This window comes from Hypanus sabinus, chromosome 4, assembly GCF_030144855.1.
Source record: "Hypanus sabinus isolate sHypSab1 chromosome 4, sHypSab1.hap1, whole genome shotgun sequence".
Lineage (NCBI taxonomy): Eukaryota > Metazoa > Chordata > Chondrichthyes > Myliobatiformes > Dasyatidae > Hypanus > Hypanus sabinus.
This window is the reverse complement of record NC_082709.1, coordinates 93,269,259-93,291,433: the sequence shown is the minus strand read 5'-3', so window position 1 is coordinate 93,291,433 and position 22,175 is coordinate 93,269,259. Positions and strand designations below refer to the sequence as shown.

The 22,175-nt window shown below is 40.0% G+C and overlaps 1 protein-coding gene across 2 annotated transcripts in view; it reads left to right on the top strand.

Moving 5' to 3' along the window:
* pdia5 (protein disulfide isomerase family A, member 5) overlaps positions 1–22,175 on the top strand; it is a 194,758-nt gene that overhangs the window by 62,569 nt on the left and 110,014 nt on the right. For both annotated transcript variants that reach the window (XM_059967674.1, XM_059967675.1), the window contains 2 exons: positions 2,456–2,523; positions 6,736–6,827. In XM_059967674.1, coding sequence (XP_059823657.1) covers positions 2,456–2,523; positions 6,736–6,827 — 160 coding nt within the window. The remainder of the gene's footprint in view (positions 1–2,455; positions 2,524–6,735; positions 6,828–22,175) is intronic.

Sequence of the window (22,175 nt, the reverse complement as noted above, 5' to 3'; positions counted from 1 at the left end):
AGTGATAGATCTGACTTCTAAACCTAGTGGTCACTTTCACAACCCCTTCACTCTGTGGTGAGAAAACTCCTGGGAATCCTTGTGTTCCTGTTACACTCTGATTGAGAACCTATTATGATTCCAAGCACTAGTCTGCATCTGCAACTGCAGGATGCATTTATTCTATTTGCATTTCTATTGCACCAACACTTAAATAATTCACAAGAAACAGTGATTAGTAATTCACTAGTATCTAGCTGTGAATTTAGGGTAACTATGCTCCATTGAAATAACAAAACAATGAGACAATTCTCTGAAATCTTGAAGTAAAAGCAAAAGGTACAGTACATAACTAACATGAGGAGCATATGATGGCTCTGGGCCTATTGCTGGAATTTGGCAGAATTGAAGGGGGAAGGATCTCATTGAAGTCTATCAAATATTGAAAGGTCTTGATAGAGTAGACGTGTAGAGGACGTTTCCTGTGGTGGAGGAGTTTCAGACCACAGGCCATAGCTTCAGAATAGATGGATATGGATATCCCTTTAGAACAGAGAGAAGAAATTTCTTTAGCCAGATGGTAGTGAATCTCAAAGATTCAAAGTACATTTATTATCTAAGTGTGCATGGAGTATTACCACCCTGAAATTCATCTGTCCACAGACAGCCACAAAACAAAGAAAACCTTGGAACCTGTTCAAGGAAAAACATCATTAAGTCACCTCCAGCGCGTAAAAACAAAATCACACAAATGGCAAATAAAGGGGGAAAAATTAGCAGAAAACACAGAAGTGATAGAGTCCAGGCATATTCAGTTCAGTTCAGCACTGTGTGTGAAATCTTTGAATTCATTGCCACATATGGTTGTGGAGACTGTCATTGGTTATATTTAAAGTGGAGGTTGATAGGTCTTAATTAATAAGTGCATAAAAGATTATGGGGAGAAGGCAGTAGAATGGGGTTGAGAGGGATAATGAATCAGCCATGATGGAATGGTGGAGCGGACTTGATGGACTGAATGGCCTAAAACGGCTCATGTCTTATGGAACTGTACAAGATTAGCTAGCACATGAGGGAGAATTGGTGTTATAAGTTTCAGGCACATATTAAAAAGCTATTGATTTACTGTGCCTGACTCCTGAGTGAAGCTGGAGTTATGCAGTTATTTACACCCTGAATGATGTAAAATTTGTGGGTTCAACTCCATCATTAAAATTTGGTTGCAGTGAAAATTTGGGGTTCTAACATTAAACTGTTTCTTTGGGGCACTCCTCTGTTTTTGTGGATGGTTGCGAAGAAAAAGCATTTCAGGATGTGTATTGCATACATTTCTCTGACATTAAATTGGACCTTTGAAATATTAAACCTTGTTGATCATATCATATCCCCGGTTAATTCCTGGGATGGCGGAACTGTCATATGTTGAAAGATTGGAGCGACTGGGCTTGTATACACTGGAATTTAGAAGGATGAGAAAGAATCTGATTGAAACATATAAGATTATTAAGGGATTGGATACACTAGAGGCAGGAAACATCTTCCCGATCTTGGGGGAGTAAGAATAAGAGGTAGGCCATTTAGAACAGAGTTGAGGAAAAACCTTTTCACCCAGAGAGTTGTGGATACATGGAATGCTCTGCCTCAGAAGGCAGTGGGGGCCAATTCTCTGGATGCTTTCAAGAAAGAGTTAGATAGAGCTCTTAAAGATAGTGGAGTCAAGGCAGGAATGGGGTACTGATTGTGGATGATCAGCCATGATCATATTGAATGGTGGTGCTGGCTCGAAGGGCCGAATGGCCTACTCCTGCACCTATTATCTATTGTCTATTTTAAGAGCTTAGGAGTAACCTTCAATAGTTTCAATAATTCCATTTAATATCAGAGAAATTTATAAAATATACTTCCTAAAATTCTTGTTCTTTACAGACATCCACAAAAACAGAAGTGTGCCCCCAAAGAAAGAGTAACAGTAAAAACATTAGAACCCCAAAGTCCCACCTACTCCCCCTCCCATGCACAAGCAGCAGCAAAGCAATGACACTCTCCCTCCCAATCTTACTTCAGCAAAAAGCATCAGTGCCCTCCACCTACCAAGCAGGCAATAGCAAAGCCTTCAAAAAAGACCGTGATCTACAGTACAACAAAAACTAATCTTTCACCTTCGTCTCTGCACCAAGCTCAAGAGCTCTTACTTTTCCATCCCCCCCCCCCCCACCCCACCGCCCTGCCCCTTCATGCAGCAATATCCCAATGGTATTTAAAGTGGAAATTGTGTAGCTATTTGAAAAATGATATGAAGAGTAGTCTAGGAGAAAGGATTAGGTGGAATAGTTTGAGAAAGAGCTGGTATCAGGTGAAATGATTTTGTCAAAGCTGTCACTGATTTGTTTAGTTCAATGTTTGTCTCTGTCTCTCTCTCTCCTTCTGTTTGTTGTGCTGCCATGGCCTTTGACCTGACTTTTGATCCCGGGGTCAGGGTGTGGAGTGTGCAAGCGGATAATGCCAGCCTTTGAGCAAGCTGCCACAGAATTGAAGGGCGATTATGTAAGTATCACACTTTCATTTGTCCTGTTAAAAGGCAACGTAATTGGTTTTCTTCTTCATAGTTCAGTTTAATCAGGTTTCAGTCCTGATCCTATTATCTTGTACAGTTTTTCTCATCTGCTTTAACTTCTGGTAGAAAGTTATGATAATGAAATCAAGTGAACCTGATGCTCAAAAAAATCGTGGAAATTACTTCATTGTATAAACTTTGTTAAACAACTTGCATTATTAAACCAAATTTCTTTTAAAATTAAATTATTAGCTACTTACTAAATCATGGACTAAACAAAGCATTGCTGGAAATCTGACAATGTGTGTTAAATATCTAAGTATATATACACAGATAAATAAACACAGGAAACATTCAGTGGCAGGATCTGTGGAGAAACAGTACACAACCTTGTTAATTCATTGTACTGTTTTGATTGCCTATAAACCCTTGTCTGAAATCATTCACTTGTTCTATGAAAATGTATAATGAGTTTTGAAGCGAAACATGAACTGAGGGAACTCAGTAGGTTGGGGAGCATTTGTAGAGGGAAATGGGCAGTTGACATTTTGTGCCGAAACCCTTCGTCTGTGCTTATCACATTTTCCATTACAGATGTCAGCTGACCCACTGAGTTCCTTCTGTATTTTGATTCTTTGATCCAGGTTTCTGCATCTGTCGTCTATGTCTGAAAAATGGGCTCTGTTAGATATCTTCTCTCATCTAACTGTGTGTACGCACACACCTGTGTGTGGCTGTATGTTGACAGGACACTGTATTGGTAGCAGGCTCCACATTCATTACCTTTAAGTGCCCTGCATGCATACACCACTTAATCATTATTCTTCCACTGTTGCTGAAGTGCTCATAGTACCATAAACAAATGGACTACTACAAATGCATAGTCTTCATGGGGCAAATGGAATTTGGTAGTAAAAGTTGGTGATGCTCACATTCCATAATGATTTTTTTTTAATTAATGAATAACTGTAGTCTACTACCGTAAATTCCGGTGTATAAGCCGATCCTCCCATTTTCAAGGCTAAAAAAAGTGACTTTTTCTTGTTACCTTTGTATAAGCTGACCCCTTTTGTAGAGGTTTTTGATATAACCAGAAAAGATCACAAGATCTCACATGCCGGATCCGGAACCTGGAAATTTTATGTACCAGAACCTGCTAAGAAAATAGGCCTACACATTGTAGAGCGCTATAAGCAAATTCTTAATACATAAATAAATCAGGGAGGGAAATTTTGGATTAGGTTTCCAAAGGAAAAGAATCCTCTGAAATGTAACCCCCATGAAACCATTTAGCGCTCATCATAATCTCGTTAAAACATAACACGGGGTAGCGGGATCAGTACGTGTACTCAGTATTGAGTTTGCGACCAGCATGTACAAAAGATTAAAACGAATGCAATATAATGCTAGCTTCAAGCTGAAGGTTGTTGATTTTGCTAAAGGAACGAATAATTCTGCAGCTGCTAAAAAGTTTAGTGTAAACAAGAAACAAGTGAGAGAGTGGAGAAAGGCAGAGGACACACTGAGGGAAATGCCATAGATGAAACGTACAAACTGCAGGAAAACATGGCAGTGGCCAGAACTGGAAGAAAAAGTGAATCACCAACGATCGTCTGGATACATTGTTACCAGAGAAATGATTCGAGTTCAAGCGTTGAAATGGGAGGAAAAACACCATGAGGTCACTGAAAATTTCAAAGCTACACAAAGTTGGTGCACCCGATTTATGAATAGTCGTGATCTTGTGTTGAGACAAAAAACAAAGATTGCTCAGAAAATTCCCGTGGGGTGATGTTGTTTACATTCAAGAACGCTACTGGATAGACAAAGCAGGTGCTTGAAGTGGGTTAAAGAGGTGCGGCGTCGATGTCCCGAAGGAAAAGTCGCTACTTGTCTGGGACATGTTCAAAGCCCACTTGTCATGTGAGACAAAGGCAGCATTGAAAGCTGAAAATACGGACATTGCAGTCATCCTCAGTAGTTTGACGTCCGTGCTTCATCCACTAGACGTGAGTTTAAACAAACCATTCAAAGAATTCATGCATCAACAGTGGAACACATTTGACTCAATAACAACCAATAAATATGACCTGTCTTCCGTGTATTCATTTTTCCAAAGTAGGCACCCTCTGTATAAGCCGACCCCCTAATCTTAGGACCAAAATCTCGGCTTACACATCGGAATTTACGGTAGATTGAATGCACACTGGATTGATGCACTCAAAACCAAGATGAATGTACTGTGGATTCCAATATTCCAAGTAGCCACACCTCGATCTGCTGCTTTGACAGGCAGGCTAAACAAGTTGAGAATAGCCCACCTGTGAAATAGGGACACATCTGACTTACCATGTGAAGTCGGCTCCGGTGGTCTGGTTGGATAGGATCAACAGTGAGGTCTAACAGCTAAGAATATAGTTCTGCAAAGTTTCGAAGAGAGCCAAGGCATGATAAGGCACAGAAATCATGGTTATTCACTGTAACTAAGGAAGACACAAGTTGGTGATGACTACTCGTTTCACTGATCCTCGACTTCCAAGGTCAAGAGTGTGGAACTGTCCCAATGCAATGGCTTTTAGAAGCTCCCCCCTGCCCCTCTCACAGGTTTCAGAGCTGGAGTCAACATGCTACTGTCTTCTTTTGATCGACTGTAAATGAACAAAATCAGCGCAGACACCTAGTGTGGATAACGACCTTCATACAATGCTTTCAATTATTGTGTCCTCCAAATCATCATTTTCATTGTAATATTCAAGATGCTTATCAATACCTTCAACTTATTCATAGTTCTTAGCTTGTTGAAGTAGTGAAATAGTTTCATTTTCTCTCCTGGCCATTTCTGGCATCTTCAAGCCTGAATGCTTGAAATCACTGTGAGCAAAACAACTCTAAGTGGTCTTACTGCTTATTTCTCACAACTATCAGGGACAAAAATCACTGCTTTTTGAACACAAATGACACAATTTAAAATTGTTCACTATAAATACAGTGTTCACACAAGTTCATACGACTGGTGTTAGTTAAAATCTGTTCAGAACAGTCTCCTGTCCCAATTAAGCGGCTAGATGTCCCAAATAACATAGGGAATCCAGGCTATTTTGTCGATTACTTTTTGTTCTTTAAGAGTTGTCCCAAATAAGTAGCTGTCCCAATTAACTGATGGTCCAATTAACCAGAAACCCGGATTAGGAATTTGCTGTGGTATGTTGCCCAGGATGCGACATGCAACAAAAATGCAATAGCATTCAACAATTATAAAGAATTAAATAAAAAAGTATTGTTAGGGGTTAAGGGACGGATATAAATTAAAATGTACATAAATACATATATACCAGCTTCTGTAAACATTATATAAAGTGGTTTAAAGTGTTCACAGTGCAGTGCAGTGACAGGGGTAACTTTGGAGTCATGTCATTTATAATTAGTAATAAAAATGGGCTTAGGTGCTGGTTTTATGCCTCCTTTCCACTCTGGTGAAAGTTGCTGATAGGGTGACATAGAATTGGACTTGTGTTAGTGGTCACGAGAATGCTGCCATTAAAAACCACAAGACCACAACCACTAAATGCAAAATTTCCTACTGCCAAATTCCACAGCTGCCTCTTGTCATTGTTCTATTCACAACTTCCTATGAACACTTGATTAGATCTGGTTTTTTCCCTGCTGGGACTTGTTGATTCACCCTATCTGTTAAGATTTGAAGCAAAATAAACAATTAGAGATTATATTTGTTGACTTAGCCAGGACCAAATGGAACTATCATTTCTTAAAGTGAAGGGACAACCTTGGGATTCAGAATTGAATAGAAGCTTTAGATACTAAGGGTAGTACAAGCTACTGGAATATGAAGGTGCTACAGTAGCATAGCGATTAGTACTTGGGGCTTTCCAGAAGTTGAAGTTCAGTTCTGGCTTTTTTTTGTAAGAAGTTTGTAAGTTTCTCCCCATGAGTGTGTGGGTTTCCTCCACATGTTTCAGTTTCCTCACATAGTCCAGTGATGTCCCACTTAATTGGTGATTGTAAATTGTCCTGTGACTAGGGTAGTGTTAAGTGAGTGGGTTGCTCATTGGCCCAGAAGGGCCTGTTCTGCACTGTATCTTTAAAGTAAATAAAGGGTTGAATAGTCAACTAATTTCATTTAGTTTTCGTTGATAATGTTTTGATTGGCATGTCTGGACTAATATGCAATATTTTCTGAATAGGTAATGGCTGGGATGAATGTCCATCCAGCTGAATTTGATGAAATCAAACAGGAATTTAATGTTAAAGGATATCCAACTTTCTGTTATTTTGAGTAAGTCATGCTTTATTATCCTCAGATTGAGCAGTGAGGTTAACAATCAAGTCCAAGTAATCTTGTGTGGCTTTGTGGTTTTGCTATCATAGGTAATACAACACCACGTGATTTGGTGCTTCATGTGGTGTGGCAGTTTCACTTCAGATATTCTCTTATGCTTTCTTTCTGTGCTACGGCTAGCTCCATTCTATGGCACAATAAGTTAATGGACACTTATGACCACATGCAAAATGCTGGAGGAACTCAGCTTGGCAGTACCTGTCAAGAATCACATTTCCGGCCGAGACCCTGTATCAGGATATCATTGTGTTTATGGATGTATATTACCGTCCATTTGAAATCTTCCATGTAAACATTGTAAGACCTTTACAATTACTCTGACAGGAATTGAGATATTAATTATATTGTTTCACAAAATATTGGTCAGACAAACCAAAATAAAGAAAAAAAATATATAGCTGTGGAACATCAAGTGCTTTATTGAGAATAAAATACTTTGTCACTGATGTAAATCAGGTTGAGCAAAGAAACAGAAAGAAACAGGAAAGTGAAGATGCTTGAAGAAAAACTTAAAGACCATAAGTCATAAAAGCAAATTTAGGCCATTTGGACCATCGAGTCTGCTCCGCAATTTGATTATGGGTGATTTATTTTCTCCCTCAGTTCCATTCTCCTGCATTCTCCCCATTAGTTTTAACACCCTTACTAATCAATAACATATCAACCTCTGCTTTAAATATACCCAATGATTTGGACTCCACAGCAGTCTGTGACAGTGAATTCCACAGATTTACCACCTTCTGGCTAAAGAAATTTCACTTCATCTGTATTATAAAGAGACATTCTATTCTGAGGCTATGCTCTCTGACCTAGTCTCTCTCAGTATTGGAAACATTCTCTGCTCGTCCCCTTTATCTAGGACTTTCAATATTTAGTAGGTACAGTATATACCGAGGCATAAATAGGATTAGAGTATCATTGGAATAAATGAAATTCAATGTGTTACATGTGAGGAGGAGCAAGGCAAACAAGATGATGAGATATTTAAATCTGACTCACTAAGAATTGTTGAATAATGTAGGATGGGATATTGGATTAGAAAGAAGCACATGACTGCAGAGAATAAAGTGATGTGAAAAGAAAGATGGTTAATTTAGTTTGGCATTTAATACTACTTCATTTAGTTTGTCACAACATTATGGGCCAAAGACGAAGGTACAGGTGAGTGTTTCAGCAACAGATGGACAAGGACACTCCATTCCCATTCCGCATTTCGGTCCATGGCCTCCTCTGCTGCCATGATGAGGCCACTCTCAGGTTGGAGGAGTAACATCTCATATTATCTTTGCGTAGCCTCCTTTGCGATGGCATGAACATTAATATCAATAACCTGGTCATTTTTACCCCCTCCCCTTCTCTCTTTTTCCATTCCCTTTCTTGCTGCCCTCTCACCCCTTCTGTTCTTTTCACCTGCCCCTCTGGTTCCCCTCCTCTTTCCCTATTTCCCATGGTACATTGTCCTATCAGATTCTTTTTTCTTCAGTTCTTTATCTCTTCTACCTATTATTTTCCAGCTTCTTTCTTCATCCCTCCTTCACCCACCCATTCATTTTCCCCCATCCCCTCACCTCCCCTCCCCACAGACACTTGGTCTCACTTATCACCTGCTAGCATGCCCTCCTTTCCCTTCCCCTTCATAATTCTTATTCTGGCTTCTGCCCCCTTCCTTTCCAGACCTGCTGAAGGGTCTCAGCCAAAAATTCAGCTGCTTATTCCTCTTCATAGGTACTACCTGACCTGCTGAGTTCCTCCAGCAATTTGTGCATTCCTCAAGATTTTCAGCATTTGCAGAACTTCTGGAGTTTGTCAGCCACTATGACTGCACTTTTGGTGAAGAAGAGGAGTTACTCAGAGTCTAATGCCAGTAATTCAATCTGAAATGCCTGGAAAAAAGGAATAGTTTTTGGGTTGTGATCTGTTATTTGTGGTAATTCTTCCTCTTCATTGTTTTGAGTCTTTAAAGAACTCTTCAAAAGTTTGTGGATGGAGATTGTTTGTAGGCAGCAGTAGGAAGATTTGTAATAACCAAGCAGAGTGAAAGATTACTGAAGGCAGGTGGGAATATAGTCAGGGTTATATTCACATCGGCCATTGCATTGCAGATAACAATTTTGCCAGACCTGCTGAGGCTGAATGATGAGGAAATGTTGGCAAAGTTGAGATTTTTGTCCTCTGAAGTCTGTGAAGAAATTTGATTGAATTATATGAAGCTGAGAGGCAGGTGGTGAGCAGGAAGGATTTACTTCCAGCAGCAATTAGTGACTATAGGTTTAAGCTAACAGAAGGATTAATGGGAGTTGATGAAAAATCTTTCCACCTGTTGTTGATGGAGTCTGGGAACGTAATGGAGGCAGAAACTCTACCGGATTGGCTGCTGTAGGAGGTTAGAGCAAATGGCGTGCAGTGATGTTTTGAAGTTAGCAAACAAAGTACAAAATTGACTGGATGGTGGGAAACATAGTGTGATGGTTGAAGGATGTTTCTCAGACAGGAGATCTGTTGATAGTAGTGTACCCCAGGGGTTAGTGTTGGGCATCTATAGTAACCATTTAGATCATAAGATATAGGAGCAGAATTAGGCCATTCAGCCCACTGAATCGGTACTACCATTCCCTCATGGCGCTCAACCTCATTTCCTGCCTTACAACCTATCCAGCTATGCTAATACACACACAGTGACTTGGCCCCCACAACTGTCTGTGGCAATTAATTCTGCTAAAGAAATTCCTCCTCATCTCTGTTCTGAAGAAATGATCTATTCGGATGTTGTCCCCTCTGTTCTTAGAATTCCCCACCATCGGAAATGTCCTGTCCCTGTGCACTCTATCCAGGCCTTTCAATATTTGATAAGTTTCAATGAGATCCCCAACATTTGTCATCTATATTAATGATTTGGATGAGAATATATTAGGAATAGTTTCTTTAGGATTGCAGAAGACACATAATAGGTGACATCAAGGGTAGCAGCGGGATCTTGATTAGCTGAGGAGCGGTAAATGGCTTGAGACCTTAAGACATAGGAACAGAGGATAAGTAGATCAGCCATGATCAACTGGCAGAGCTGACTTGATGAGTCAAGTGACTTAATTCTGCTTCTATGTTTTATGATCTAACTAAAGAGGCTGCTATAAGTCAATCTCTTTAGTAAATCTGGAGTCACACACAGCAAACAATGTGTTTATAATCAGTAGTGCAATCCTGTGAATGATCTTCTAGTAGCATATCCATTATCTCACTGTTCTCTTAATTTTGAAATCTATGAGTTGACTTGTATGTGGTAGGCCTAATGGCTTCATGTTTTGTAAGTTTCTGTTACTGTTGGATCTTATCAGACTGTACAATGCCATCAGCTAAAACCTTGCTATCTATTGCTCCATTTTTTAGGAGTTGGACCTTTATCAGAGGTCAAAAATAATGAGGAAGATTCTACTGATACACTTGACTATTTAAAATAAATTTCTTCTCTGTTTGATATTTCCTTCTCTCTGGCTCACTTCAGTGATATCACTGACAAGGAGAATTGCCAGTTTTGGATTACATCATTTACTTTCCAAAATGGGAAGTTCACAACCTCAAATTGGCCTGAGACTTGCTGCAGAGCTACCCACTGTTTGAAAATACTTGCTGAGGAAACAGCAATACACAACCTGAAGTGTATTTTAAGAGCATAAAGGATTTCGCTTGATCAAAATATTGTAGCTCATAATGTCATTTTAAAGAAACTTTTTTAAAGATACAGCCCTTCCGGTTCTGCAAACCTGCTCCACCCGATTTAACCTATTTGGCTTATCTGCACGTCATTGGAATGTGGGAGGAAAACAGAGCAGTTAGAGGAAACCCACATGATCACGAGGAGAACGTACAAATTCCTTACAGTGACAGGAATTAAACCCTATGCTACCATGCCGTCAACTCAGCTCATTTTTTTGTGCAGCTTAGCAAGTCATTTTTAAAACACTTCTTCACTCAAAATGCAAGACAGTTAGTGAAACAGGAAAATGAAGAAGCTGAGAAATATTTAATATACTTTTCCCTGGCAAATTTTCTCTCTTCCCATAGATAAGAGCATGGAGTTTGTTTAGAGTTACAAATTGTGCAAGCTTTTGGCTAACCTCTGTACATTTTTCCTCTTGTTAATAGACGGATTGTCTGTGTGCAGTAGAGACGATCTTGATTATCTCTCTCATCATGTTGACAAATATGCTTTTCCATTAAGTGTATTCTATTAATACAATCACAAATGGAAATTCTGGCTTCCATTCTGCATGTGTCAGAGAGTTTAGGCCAATGTCAGCATTTCAAAGTAACATGCTCATGGGAATTAATTATTTTTACAGAATCCTACAGTATTACAGAGGCCATCTAGCCTATTGTGCCTATACAGCTCTTTGAAAAAGCTACCAATTAGACCCAATCACCAAATCATCTTTCCCTTTAGTCCTGCACAATTTCTCTTTTTAATGCATATGTTCAATTCCCATTTGAAAATCATTCTTGAATTTGCTTCCACAGCCCTTACAGGCAGTACATTCCTAATTACAATTTGCCATTTAAAAAAAGCTTCTATTTCTCCCCACGTCCCCCACATTTAAGTGTTTTAGCCAATTATCTTGAATCATAGTTATTAATACTTTTGCCAATGGAGGCAGTTAGTATTCATTTATTCAAGAGTTATCATTAATGTTGAATACCTCTGTTTATTTTCCCTGTTCAAGATGAAGAATACGAGCGAGCATCACTCTCTTAAGTCATTGAAGTCACATGTTCCAAGAGACAGACAGACATACTTTATTGATCCCGAGGGAAATTGGGTTTCGTTACAGTCGCACCAACCAAGGATAGTGTAGAAATATAGCAATATAAAACCATAATAATAGGTAAATTATGCCAAGTGGAAATAAGTGCAGGACCAGCCTATTGGCTCAGGGTGTCTGACACTCCGAGGGAGGAGCTGTAAAGTTTGATGGCCACAGGCAGGAATGAATTCCTATGACACTCAATCTGTCTAACAAGCCTTTGGAGCTTCCCAAGGGTTTGACATCTTTTAGTGCATGCCAGTTGAGATCAAGTTATAAACATTGATACCTCAACTTCGCATTTTTGGGGTTTATTTATAAAGACAAGGATCACCTATGCTGTATGAACAGGAGAAGTTTGTGATAGTGACAATAGTAGTTGGCAGATACTTTGTGCAAGAAATTGGAGCTCAAGCTGGATGTATTCGGGATCTTCCAAGAGGCAAAAAACCTCTTTGATGAGACCTCTGCTGACCTAGAATATAGGTTTCAGATAGTAGATGGGTGACAGGAGTACGCAGTTAGTGCATAGATCCACTGTGGCCAATCCCTTCAGCGACAAGTATACAACATTGGATATTACTGGTGGGGGAGAAATGACCTATCACAGTGCAGCAGCCAGGCCAGTGGAACTCTTGAGGCTCAGCAAGGAAGGGTGATGTCAAGCTGGTGATAAGAGATTAAAGGTTAGGGAGCCAGACAACCCCCTAAAGAGCAGCCAGGAGATGGTATGTTGCCTCCCAGGTGCTAGGGTCCAGGATGTCTCAAAGCGGCTGCATAAGATTCTGAAGAGAGAGGGTGAGCAGGTAGAAAAGGGGATGAGGTTCATAAGACCATAAGATACAAGAGCAGAATTAGGCCATTCATCCCATTGAGTCTGCTGTGCCATTCCATCATGTCTGATCCCACTGAACCCCATACACCTGCCTTCTTGCCATATCCTTTGAAGCCTTGACCAATCAAGAAACTATTAACTTCCACTTTAAATATACCCATAGACTTGACCTCCACTGTAGTCTATAGCAGAGCATTCTGCAGATTCACTACTCTCTGGCTAAAAAAATCCTCCGTACCTCTGTTCTAAAAGGTTGCCCTTCAATTTTGAGACTGTGCTCTAGTTCTAGATATCCCCACGAAAGGAAACATCCTCTCCACATCCACCTTTATCTAGTCCTTTCAACATTTGGTAGATTTCATTGAGATTCCCCCGCATTTTTCTAAATTCCAGTGAATACAGCCCCAAAGCTGCTATATGTTCCTCATGTTAGCCCCTTCATTCCTGGAATAATTCTCGTGAACCTCCTCTGAACTCACTTCAAAACATCCAATGAGATACAGACCCCAAAACTGCTGACAATACTCCAAGTGTGGCCTAACTAGTCTCTTATAAAGGCTCAGAATTTTCTCCTTGCTTTTAAATTCTCTTCCCCTTAAAATAAATGCCAACATTGCATTTGCCTTCTTTACCATAGTCTCAACCTACAAATCAACCTTCTGGGTGTTTTGCATGAAGACTCTTAAGTCTCTCTGCCACTCTGATGTTTGAATTTTCTCCCCATTTAGATAATAGTCAGCACTATTGTTCCTTTTACCAAAAAGTATTGTCATACATTTCCCAACACTGCTACATTTTTTGCCCGTTCTTCCAATTTGTCTAGGTCTTGCAGCAATCACATTGCAGCAATCTCAGCACTACCTACCCCTCCACCTATCTTTGTATCATTCACAAACTTTGCCACAAAACCATCAATTCCATTATCTAAATCATTGACAAACAATGTGAAAAGTAGTGGTCCCAATACTGACCCCTGAGGAATACCACTGGCAGCCAAATAGAAGAAGCATTTCTTCCCACTCGCTGCCTCCTTCTTGTCAGCAATTCTTCTATCCATGCCATAGGAATTAGCTTGTTAAGCACCTTATCAAATGCCTTCTGAAAATCTAAGTAAATGACATTCACTGCCTCTCCTTTGTCCACCCTGCTTGTTACTTCTGCAAAGAACTCTAACAGAAACCCTTATTTTATCATTAATCTCCAAGTACCCTGAAACTTCATCCTTATTAATAAACTCCAACACTTTCCAACCACTGAGGGTAGGCTAACTGGTCTATAATTTCCGTTCTTTTGCCTTCCTCCCTTAAACAGTGGAATGACATTTGTAATCTACCAGCCTTCTCCGACCATGCCAGAATCAAGTGATTCTTGAAAGATCATGGCCAATGCATCTGTTACCTCTTCAGCAACCTCTCTCAGGACTCTGGGCTGTAGTCCATCTGGTCCAGGTGACTTATCCACCTTAAGACCTTTCAGTTTGCCTGGCACTTTTTCCTTTGTAATAGCAATGGCACTCACTCCTGCTCCCTGACACTCACCGTGCTCTGGCACACTGCTTGTGTCTTCTACAGTGAAGACACTTGCAAAGTACTTATTAAGTTATCTGTGATTTCATTGTCCCCCATTACCACTTAACCAGCATTTTCCAGTAGTCCAATATCAACTATCACTTCTGTCCTACTCTTTGTATAACTGAAAAAGCTTTTATATCCTGCTTTAGATTTTTGGCTAGTTTACCCTCATGTTTCGTCTTTTTCCTTATAACTTTTTTAGTTGCCTTTTGTTGGATTTTAAAAGCTTCCTTATCATCCAACTTTTGCTGCCTTATATGACCTTTTCTTGACTTTTATGCAGTCCTTGTCAGCCATGGTTGCCTAGCCCTGACAATTGAGAACAAGTTTTTCTATCCTGCATCTTGTGTACTATTCCTAGAAGCTTCAACCATCTCTGCTCTGCCTTCATCCCCACCAGTAGCCCTCTCCAATCCACCTGGGCAAGCCCCTCTCCCATACCTCTGTAATTCTATTTATTCCATTGTGATACTGATACATGTGATTTATGCTTCTCCCTCTCAAATTGCAGTATGAATTCAATAATTATGATCACTGCCTCCTCAAGGTTCCTTTAATAAGATCTGGGTTGTTACACAACACCTAATCTAAGATAGCCTTTCCCTGAGTAGGTTCAAGCGCAAGCTGCTCTAAAAAGCCATTCTTATAGGCACACAACATATTCCCTGTCTTGCGATGCAATCTGACTTTCCCAATCTCCTTGCATATTGAAATTTACAATTGTGTCATTACCCTTATTACATGCCTTTTCCAGCTCCCTTTGCAGTCTACTATTTGGAGGCCTATATATGATTCCCATAATGGTATTTTCACCCTTGCAGTTTCTTAACTCCACCCACAAAAATTCAATATTCTTTGACCTTGTGTCACCTCTTTCTGAGGCGTAATTCCATTTCTTACCAACAGAGCCACATCACTGTCTATGCCTTCCTGTCTGTTCCTTCAATATTCTTTGATGTTAAACTCCCAACTATGACCTTCTATCAGCCACGACTCAGTGATGCCCACAACGCCATCCTAACCAAACTCTAATTGTGCCACTTCATCCACCTAATTCCGAATGCTACGTGCATTTAAATACAGCACCTTCAGTCCTGCAGTTCTTCATCCTTTTGAATTTTGCCTCTGTGGGACCATTTAACTCTTTGCTTTATCTGCATTTGTACCCAATCATTGGCTTGTCCTTACTTACATTCATGTTACACCTGTCATATACTTGTAACCCTGCGGGATCATCCTCAGCTCTATCTTACTGGTTCCTATTCCCTTGCCATATTGGTTTAAACCACTCCCAACAGCTCTAGTAAACCTGCCCAGAAGAATATTGGTCCCTCTCAGACTCAAGTGCAACCTGTCCTTTTTGTACAGGTCACACCTGCTCCAGAAGAGGTCTCAATTATCCAGAAATTTGAATCCCTGCCCTCTGCTCCAATTCTTCAGCCACATATTTATCTGCCATCTCATTCTATTCCTGTCCTCACTGTTGTGTGGCACAGGCGGCAATCCCAAGATTACTACCCTTTCACACCTGCTTCTCAGTTTGCTTTCTAACTCCCTGTATTCTGTTTTCTACTTATGTTGTTGGTACCAATATGTACCACAAGTTCTGACTGCTCACCCTCCCTTTTCCTGTACAGTGAGTTAAGGAAGAGGCTGAAGAGCAGGACCTCCAAGGTAGTTTTCTCTGGATTACTTATTCCCAATGCATTGTGCTAGTCAGAGCTGGGAAATGATAATAGTACATATGAATGAGTAGCTGAGGGAGTGGTTTCATGGTACAAGGTTTCAGATGTCTGAATCATTCAGATCTGTATAAAAAGGACTTTTTACGCCTGAACCCAAGGGGCACCAATACCCTTGCAGGCAGCTTTGCTCAAACTGTTGGGGAGGATTTAATCTAATTTGGTGGGGTGATGGGAACTGGAGTGATAGGGCTGATGATGGGGCAATTGGTATACAAGTCGATGCAGTGTGGAGTGAGACTGTGAGGAAGGGCAGGCAGATGACAGGGCAAAATTGCAGTCAGTGGGATAAGTTGCAGTGTAACAGGGAGACAAAATTGCAAAGAGCGACAAATACAGAACTGAAAGTGTTATATTTGAATGCACACAGAATACAAAAAAAAGGCAGTTGAACTTGTAGCACAGTTACAGATTCATAGGTATGACATTGTGGGCATTACTGAGTTATAGCTGAAAGGGGATCAACGTTCAGAGTTTAACATCCATTGTATTGAAAGGATGGGCAGATTGGTAGAGGGGATGGGGTGGCTCTGTTGGTAAAAAAGAAAGCAAATCCTCAGAAAGATGGAACATAGGATCGTAAAATGTAGAATAGTCATGGATAGATTGAGAAATTGCAAAGGTAAAAAGACCGTAATGGGAGTTACATACATGTCCCCAAATAGTAGCCAAATGAGGCATACAAATTTCAACAGGAATTAGAAAAGGCATGTAATGAAGGCAATGTTGCAATAGTCCTAGGGGTTTTCAATATGCAGATAGATTGGAAAGCTCAGGTTAGTGCTGGATCTCAAGAAAGGGAATTTGTAGATTGCTTTTGTGGTGACTTTTTAGAGCAGCTTGTAGTTGAGCTTGCTAGGAAAATGATAATTCTGGATTGGATATTGTGTAATGAGCCAGGTTTGATCAGAGAGCTTCAGTAAAGGGAATCTTTAAGAAGCAGTGATCATAGTATGATAGAATTCACTCTGCAGTTTAAGAGGGAGAAAATAAAGTCAGGTGTATCAGTTTTGCAGTGGAGTTAAGTGAGTTATAGAAGCATGAGACCGGAGCTGGCCAATGTTGATTGGAAATGGGACCCTGTTAGAGGTGACGGCAGAACTGGAGTTTTTGGGCCAATTCGGAAGGTGCAGGATAGATACATCCCAAAGATGAAGTATTCTAAAAGGAGGATGAGGCAACCTTGGCTGACAAGGGAAGTCAAAGACAGAAGGAAAGGAAAAGAGAAGACATACCATAGAGCAAAAATTACTGAGATGTTAGAGGATTGGTAAGCTTTTAAACACCAATGGAAGACAACTAAAAAAATTGGAGAGAAAAGATGAAAGAGAAGGTAAGATATCCAATAATATCAGAAGATACCAACATTTTTTCAAAGGTATAAAGAGTAAAAGGCAAGAGTGGATATTGAACCACAAGGCAATGATGCTGGATAGGTAGTAATGGGGGATAAAGAAATTGCAGATGAACTGAATAAGTATTTTGTATCAGTCTTTACTGCAGAAGACACCAGCAGTATGCCAGATATTCGAATGTGTCACAGGGCAGAAGTGAATGTGGTTGCTATTACTAAGGAGAAGTTGCTTGGGAAGCTGAAAGGTCTGAAAATAGATTAGTCACCTAGATGAATAAACTACACCCCAGGCTTCCGAAAGATGTAGCTGAAGTGAGTGTAGAGGCATTAGAAATTATCCTTTATGAGTTGCTAGGTTTAGGGATAGTTCTGGAGGACTGGAAAATTGAAATGTCACCCCATTCCTTCAGAAAAAAAGGAAATTGTGAGCCAGTTAGCCTCACTGAAGTGATTGGGAAGATACTGGAGTCCATTAATAAGGATGAGGTTTCAGGGTACTTGGTGCATGAAAAAGTAGGTCGTCAGCATGGTTTCTTTAAGGGAAAATTTTACCTGACAAATCTGTTGGAATTCTTAGAGGAAATAACAGGCAAGATAAACAAAGGAGAGTCAGTGCATGTTGTTTACTTGGATTTTCAGAAGATCTTTGACAAGGTGCTGCACCTGAAGCTGTTTTACGAGAGAAGGTCCCATGGTATTACAGGAAAAATAATAGCATAGTTAGAACATTGGCTGACTGTCCAGAGGCAAAGAGTGGGAATAAAGAGGGTTTTTTTCTGGTTGGCTGTCAATGACTAGTGGTCTGCGGTCTTCGGTACTGCTGTTCATGTTATACTGTATGCCAATGATTTGGATGATAGAATTGGTGGCTTTGTGGCCAGGTTTGCAGATAATACGAAGATAGGTGGAGAGACAAGTAGTTGAGGAAGCCAGGGGTCTGTAGGAGGACTTGGACAGATTGAGAGAATGGACAAAGAAGTGGCAGATGGAATGTAGTGTGGAGATGTGTATAGTCATGCACTTTGGAAAAGGACTAAAGGCATAGACTATTTTCTAAATGGGCAGAAAATTCAAAAATCAGAGGTCCAGAGGGACTTGGGAGTCCTTGTGCAGGATTTCCTAAAGGTTAACTTGTAGATTGAGTCATTGGTGAGGAAGGCAAATGCAATGTTAGCCTTAATTTGAGGGGACTAGAATATAAGAGCAAGGAGTTCAGAAGAATTAGAGGGAATCTCATTTAAACCTATTGAATATTGAAAGGCCAAGACAGAGTGGATGTGGAGAGGATTATTCCTATAGTGAGTAAGTCTAGGGCCAGAGGACACAGCCTCAGAATAGAGGGATGTTCATTTTAGACAGAATTGTGAAGGAATTTCTTAGCCAGAGGGTGCTGAGTCTATGGAATTCATTGCCACAGATGGTTGTGATGGCCAAGTCATTGAGTATATTTAACATGGAGGTTGATGGGTTCTTGGTTAGGACTTCAAAGGTTATAGGGAGAAGAAAATAGAATGGGATTGAAGGGTGTTAATAAATCAGTATATTGGAATGGTGGCACAGACTCAGTGGGTTGAATGGCCTAATTCTGCTCATGTCTTATGGTCTTTGGAAGTGCTGAGAAACCTGATCCTTTGGAAAACTTTGAACTTGAATTGGAATTTTATGAAACTGCTGCAATTTGGAAAAAATATTTAAAATGTTCACAAAATATATTTATAAAATGATACTGACTCTGGTTTGCTTATAATTCACTTCTTTAGGAGGCTTCCTGAGATTCTTTTTAGAACTTTTTTTCAGAAAGTAATCAGAAAATTTAACTGCTAACTTGGAAATTTTAAAATTTCCTTAAGCACAAGAATTTGTTTGTTTCTCCTGACCTCCGAAAACTTGCTTCTAATTACACTAAATTATCAGAGTGCTATCTTTGCAAAATACACATATCTTTGAAATAGATTAATAATATTTAAAAATATTGGATTGATTCTATGTTGATTGATTCTAAATAGATTTCAGTTCCATATAACAGCTGCTGCCATTTCTCCATTCCTTGATGTATGAAAAGTTTTCAGGATCAGAGGTGTAAAGGGACTTGAGAGTCCTTGTGCAGGATTCCCTAAAGGTTAACATAAAGGTTGAGTCAGTGGTAAGGAAGCAAATGAAATGTTAACATTCATTTTAAGAGCATTAAAATATAAAAACAAGAATGTAATAATGAGGTTTTATAAGGCATTAGTCAGGCTACTCTTGGAGTATTGTGAGCAGTTTTGGGCCCCTTATCTAGGAAAGGCTATGTTTGAATTGGAGAGGGTCCAGAGAACATTCACAAGAATGATCCCAAGAATAAAAGGGTTAATGTATGAGGCACATTGTAGGAGCATTGTAAGAAAGATGGATGAGCTTAAAGCGTGGATTGATACCTGGAATTATGATGTTGTAGCTATTAGTGAAACATGGTTGCAGGAAGGGTGTGTTTGGCAACTAAATATTCCTGGATTTAGTTGCTTCAGGTGTGATAGAGTAGGAGGGGCCAGAGGAGGAGGTGTTGCATTGCTTGTCCGAGAAAATCTTATGGCGGTGCTTTGGAAGGATAGATTAGAGAGCTCCTCTAGGGAGGCCATTTGGGTGGAATTGAAGAATGGGAAAGGTGCAGTAACACTGATAGGAGTGTATTATAGGCCACCTAATGGGGCGCGTGAATTGGAAGAGCAAATGTGTAAGGAGATAGCAGATATTTGTAGTAAACACAAGGTGGTGATTGTGGGAGATTTTAATTTTCCACACGTAGACTGGGAAGTTCATTCTGTAAAAGGGCTGGATGGTTTAGAGTTTGTGAAATGTGTGCAGGATAGATTTTTGCAACAATACATAGAAGTACCGACTAGAGATGGGGCACTGTTGGATCTCCTGTTAGGGAATGCGATAGGTCAGCTGACAGATGTATTTGTTGGGGAGCACTTCGGGTCCAGTGATCACAATAGCATTAGCTTCAATATAATTATGGAGAAGGACAGGACTGGACCTAGAGTTGAGATTTTTGATTGGAGAAAGGCTAACTTTGAGGGGATGCGAAGGGATTTAGAGAGAGTGGATTGGGTCAAGTTGTTTTATGGGAAGGATGTAATAGAGAAATGGAGGTCATTTAAGGGTGAAATTATGAGGGTACAGAATCTTTATGTTCCTGTTAGGGTGAAAGGAAAGGTTAAAGGTTTGAGAGCACCATGGTTTTCAAGGGATATTAGAAATTTGGTTCAGAAAAAGAGGGATGTCTACAATAGATATAGGCAGCATGGAGTGAAGGAATTGCTCGAGGAATATAAAGAATGTAAAAGGAATCTTAAGAAAGAGATTAGAAAAGCTAAAAGAAGATACGAGGTTGGTTTGGCAAATAAGGTGAAAGTAAATCCGAAAGGTTTCTACAGTTATATTAAAAGCAAGAGGATAGTGAGGGATAAAATTGGCCCCTTAGAGAATCAGAGTGGTCAGCTATGTGTGGAACCGAAGGAGATGGGAGAGATTTTGAATGATTTCTTCTCTTCGGTATTCACTAAGGAGAAGGATATTGAATTGTCTAAGGTGTGGGAAACAAGTAAGGAAGTTATGGAACCTATGACAATTAAAGAGGTGGAGGTACAGGCGCTTTTAAGAAATTTAAAAGTGGATAAATCTCCGGGTCCTGACAGGATATTCCCCAGGACCTTGAGGGAAGTTTGTGTAAAAATACCAGGAGCACTGACGGAGATCTTTAATATGTCATTAGAAACGGGGATTGTGCCGGAGGATTGGCGTATTGCTCATGTGGTTCCATTGTTTAAAAAGTGTTCTAGAAGGAAGCCTAGCAATTATAGACCTGTCAGTTTGACATCAGTGGTGGGTAAATTAATGGAAAGTATTCTTAGAGATAGTATTTATAATTATCTGGATAGACGGGATCTGATTAGAAGTAGCCAGCATGGATTTGTGCGTGGAAGGTCATGTTTGACAAACCTTATTGATTTTTTTGAAGAAGTTACGAGGAATGTTGACGAGGGTAAGGCAGTGGATGTAGTCTATATGGACTTCAGCAAAGCCTTTGACAAAGTTCCACATGGAAGGTTAGTTAAGAAGGTTCAGTCGTTAGGTATTAATGCTAGAGTAATAAAATGGATTCAACAGTGGCTAGATGGGAGATGCCAGAGAGTAGTGGTGGATAATTGTTTATCGGGATGGAGGCCGGTGACTAGCGGGGTGCCTCAGGGATCTGTTTTGGGCCCAATGTTGTTTGTAATATACATAAATGATCTGGATGATGGGGTGGTAAATTGGATTAGTAAGTATGCCGATGATACTAAGGTAGGAGGTGTTGTGGATAATGAGGTGGATTTTCAAAGCTTGCAGGGAGATTTATGCCGGTTAGAAGAATGGGCTGAATGTTGGCAGATGGAGTTTAATGCTGAGAAGTGTGAGGTTCTACATTTTGGCAGGAATAATCCAAATAGAACATACAGAGTAAATGGTAGGGCATTGAGGAATGCAGAGGAACAGAGAGATTTAGGAATAACTGTGCATAGTTCCCTGAAAGTGGAGTCTCATGTAGATAGGGTGGTGAAGAGGGCTTGGAACGCTGGCCTTTATAAATCAAAGCATTGAGTACAGAAGTTGGGATGTAATGCTAAAGTTGTACAAGGCATTGGTAAGGCCAAATTTGGAATATTGTGTGCAGTTCTGGTCACCGAATTATAGGAAAGATATCAATAAATTAGAGAGAGTGCAGAGACGATTTACTAGGATGTTACCTGGATTTCAGCACTTAAGTTACAGAGAAAGGTTGAACAAGTTAGGTCTCTATTCATTGGAGCGTAGAAGGTTGAGGGGGGATTTGATCGAGGTATTTAAAATTTTGAGAGGGATAGATAGAGTTGACGTGAACAGGCTGTTTCCATTGAGAGTAGGGGAGATTCAAACTAGAGGACATGATTTGAGAGTTAGGGGGCAGAAGTTTAAGGGAAAC